General features: G+C 33.1%; 1 protein-coding gene across 1 annotated transcript; it reads left to right on the top strand.

Annotated features, from left to right (window-relative positions):
* Nucleotides 1–228: 228 nt before the first annotated feature.
* Nucleotides 229–3,838, top strand: LOC111921403 (UDP-glycosyltransferase 85C2). Its single transcript, XM_023916983.3, has 2 exons — nt 229–832; nt 2,737–3,838. Exons 1-2 carry the CDS (start codon nt 340–342, stop codon nt 3,666–3,668), a joined length of 1,425 nt encoding a protein of 474 aa, XP_023772751.1. The 5' UTR covers nt 229–339; the 3' UTR covers nt 3,669–3,838.
* The last annotated feature ends 817 nt before the right edge of the window (nt 3,839–4,655 follow it).

Here is a 4,655-nt window from a genome sequence, read left to right as displayed (position 1 = left end):
AGCGATTGAAGTTTAAGAACATTGTAATGCATATATGAAACAAAATCACAAATTATGATGTGTTTGGATAACTAAGTTTATATACCCTTAATATATATATATATATATATATATATATATATATATATATATATATATATATATATATATATATATATATATATATATATATATATATATATATATATATATATATATATATAGAGAGAGAGAGAGAGAGAGAGAGAGAGAGAGAGAGAGAGAGACTATGTGTGTATTTTGCAGCTAATAACACAACAAGCCTTATCTATCAATCCAACATACATGTCATAAAACCTTCACACACATACACACGAACACATGGAATCAGAGCTACTAAACTGTAAAAGCAAGCCGCATGTGCTGTTCATACCATGTCCAGCACAAAGTCACATCAAGTGTATGCTGAAACTAGCAAAGTTACTGCACCACAAGGGCTTACAAATAACCTTTGTAAACACTGAGTTTAACCACCAGCAGTTACTCAACTCCGGAGGGCCAAACTCACTCGATGATAAACCAGGGTTCCATTTTGAGACCATTCCAGATGGTATCCCCGATGGTTCACGAGGGAACATTTATGAACTCCCTAAATCTATTCTAACTAACTTCTTGGGTTACTTTCTTGATCTCGTGGCTAGACTAGAGATTCCAGTTACTTGTATTATTAGTGATGGTATGATGTCTTTCACTGTTGATGCTGCGGAGACGCTTAAATTACCTATCATTCATTTTTGGACCTTCGCTGCTAGTGCTTTCATGGGATATTGCCAAGCTCCAAATCTGATTGAAAAAAACATTGTCCCACTTAAAGGTTAGTTTCGTTACTCCCTTATTTGGTAATAAAATATAAATTTTCAAACCTCGCGTTGTATTTATTTTTTTTACAAATGTCGAAATCTATTTGAAGTAAATTGGATAAGATATTGAGACTGGTTTTAAAGGTTCCGCGAACATTGTTGGAATAGTATATTTTAATGAGAAATAATTATTAATATTTCAATTTTAGATATGTGATAATTACATTTATTTTAGAACATCGGTATGATTTTGTAAATGGTGAAATAGTGCAACAAGAAATTGGAGATGGAGAACAACACAAATCATGCATGTCATTGTAAAGTGATTAACTTTTCTCCATATTTGTTACATTTCATACACGTATAGTAAAGATAGGACACTTCGCATGCCTACCTTCCAATTTTAGTAGTCTCATCTTATAGTCCGTTCTTAGCTTCTTCCAAGTTCCAATGACACATGGAGAGACAACGATGGCTATAATAAAAAGGGTGATAGATGTAGCAAGATCTGTTTGAAGAATACTCTATTATGGGGAAATTTCTTTCTGGGAGCTCCATCAACAAGAATTGATTTTGAACCCGAATCCAAACACGCTCTTACCCAACATCTCCAGTTTTTTATTAACCGTATTGCATCTAGAAAATTGTCCAAGTCGTTCCAATTTAAAGAATTGTAAGCTTTATCTATATCAGCCATGAAAATAAACATCTTTATCATTTCTTTTTACTACAAGGTATAACTTTGTTTATAATAAGGGGGTTATCTAGAATTTCATAATCATTCACAAAAGCATGAATCACATTTTTGTGATATTAGCGAGAAGTATAGCTATAATTTTTAGGAATGGCAACCGGGCAGGACATGGTTTCCCAAACCCACCCCGATATCTTTCGGGTATCTTATCGGGGTGCCCCATTGGGTTTCGGGTTTTCCTGTGGGTTTTAGATGTCGTATCGGTTTACAACAATTCATAACAGAATATTTATTTTGTTTTAAGGTACCTCAATGTCTTATAAAAAAATATATGTTCTAGCCTCTCTTTTAAATTAAAATATGATGAATCATTTTAATAAAATAAATTGACTGTTATATTAAAAATTATTTGATTTGAGTTTAATGTAATACGTCAAAACATAAAAAATGATCATTCACACACACCAGATTATTAATAACTAAACAGATTGTCCACAGTAAATATTTTATGTGTGAATGCGTGCAATTAACATTAAAAGGATTCGAACATATTATATATATAATCGAGGCAGGGCGGGTCAGGGTGAGGATAACTCACTCCCTCTCTGCCTCGAACCCAATAACGACCCGTTACCTGAACCGAAATGATCGGATTTCTAGTTTCCCGGAGCCTATATTAAAATATTAGGTAAAAATCAGTTGTGTGGATACCATTACTTGTATGACCGATTTATCAAAATGTGGACGTGTTTGTCACCTTAATATAGATATATATTATGAGTAATTTTGTAAAATGCGACATGTTTTTATAAGTTATAACAAAACTCTTTTATTTATTAATTATAACAAGTTATTTTACTCAAAAATATGTATTATATATAGGATTTTCTTAAGTTAACTTTGTAAGATCTGTATATTTAGAGATAACACGTTGTCAAACTCATCATGTCGGGTGCTTGAAAGAGTTTCTGGAAAACTGTAGATCCCAATATATACATTGGTTTTTCAAATAGTTTTTCTGAAAAAAGTTTGACTTTAATATATATACATACATGCAAATTTTTAGGGAACTTGCCATATTAGTGGGCTAAAATAGATTAAAATTTTCTTCAACCTTGAATATTGTTGTACTCCACATAAGAAATTAACTGAATATGGATTAATCTTTTGGAAAAACCTTACTTATTTGTTCATCATCGTAACCAATTCTTACTAATGTTTCAGATGAAAGTTGCCTCACCAATGGGTATCTTGACACCATCATAGATTGGATTCCAGGTTTGGAAGCATTCCGTTTAAAGGATCTTCCAGGTTATGTTCGAACTATAGACCCAAACGAAGTAGACTATAAGTTTAACATTGAGAGTATTAAAACAACGATGAAGGTCTCAACTATAATTCTCCACACATTTGAAGAGTTAGAGTCCACCATCATCAAAGCTCTCAAACCCATGTTTCCTCACCTCTACACAATCGGACCATTGCAGTTGCTTCTAAATCGCATACAAAATCAGCAAGAATCAAAGAGTTATAGTCTGTGGAAGGAAGATACCGAGTGCCTTAACTGGCTGCAATCAAAGGAACCAAATTCTGTGGTTTATGTTAATTTCGGTAGCCTAATAGTGATGTCTTCACAAAAATTGCTAGAATTTGGCTGGGGACTTGCTAATAGCAACTATTATTTTCTCTGGATCATCAGACCAAATTTGGTTGTTGGAGAATCTCTTGTGTTTCCTCCAGAACTCAATGAGATGATTAATAAGAAAGGCTTTATGGCAAGTTGGTGTCCCCAGGAAGAAGTGTTGAACCACCCTTCGGTTGGGGGGTTCTTGACTCACTGTGGATGGGGTTCCACCATTGAGAGCTTATCAGCTGGGGTCCCGATGATTTGTTGGCCTTATATATGGGATCAACCAACTAATTGTAGGCAAATTTGTAAGGAATGGAAAGTTGGCATGGAAATCGGAGATAATGTAAAAAGGGATGAAGTCGAAAAGCTCATACAGGAGTTGATGGGGGGAGAGAGGGGTAAGCGAATGAGGAGCAAGGCTATAGAGTGGAAGAAAAATATTGAAATTGCAACAGCTCCTAATGGCTCATCTTCCTTGAATGTTGAGAAACTTGTCAATCACATTCATATGTTGAAACTAGCTTAGTATTGCACATGTTCTTTTTCGTTTCATGTAAGTGTTAATGGTCAATTTTTTGGTTGTTCTACGATTTATTTTCTCATAAAAACAGAAAAGAAAAATGGAATTCTATTTTATAATGTATTAATATTAGACTCAAGCTCTATATTATATAGGTGTTATTATTTATATATCAATGTGATGTCTACACCGGATAATAAAATATCCCACATTTAAAGGACTCGTAGTTAGGGTTAATTTATGAGATGAGATGTAACATCTTCGTTTTTCCATTCGAACAACTTATATGTATTATATATACGATTATCATGTGGGAAAGTTTCATATCATTTTCTCTAATATTATGTAGTTTTTGTTTAAATTTGATTTTCAAAAAATTATAAAAATCAAATTGATGAAGACACATACATTCTAAAACATACTCTAATAACTTCAAATATAAATAAAGGATGTAAAATAGGTAATGAGAACACCAATCCATGACAAAAAAATCATACATACTTACAAATATACACACCAGTGTTTTAAAAACCGGTTCGAACCGGGAACCGAAGGTGAGGACGGTTCGATTTGGACCGGTTTTATAAGGATTTCTTGACCGGATTGAACCAAATGGTTTTGGTAAAAAACCAGTTCATCCGGTTGAATTGAACCAGAATGAACCGGACATTCTTGGATTTTTGTGTTTGTTTTGGACTTTTTTGTTTGATTTTGACTTCTATAATGATTGTTTTTATATGTTGTATTCTATTTACGTTTGTAATACTAAAAGGATGACAAGTTTTGTAATGTAGGATAATTAAAAACATATAAAAATATAGAACCGGTTTGACCATCCGGTTGAACCGGTTAAACCGGTTGAACCGGAAAACGTCACCCGACCGGTTCAATTAAAAAAACCGGTTTTTAAAACATTGCATAACACATTAAATGAATTACCGACACCAACACCCGGTAATAAGTTTAACAAAAATGAACTTATTATAAGAAAAG

This window comes from Lactuca sativa, chromosome 1, assembly GCF_002870075.4.
Source record: "Lactuca sativa cultivar Salinas chromosome 1, Lsat_Salinas_v11, whole genome shotgun sequence".
NCBI classification, from domain to species: domain Eukaryota; kingdom Viridiplantae; phylum Streptophyta; class Magnoliopsida; order Asterales; family Asteraceae; genus Lactuca; species Lactuca sativa.
This window is presented reverse-complemented; position numbering and strand designations above follow the sequence as displayed.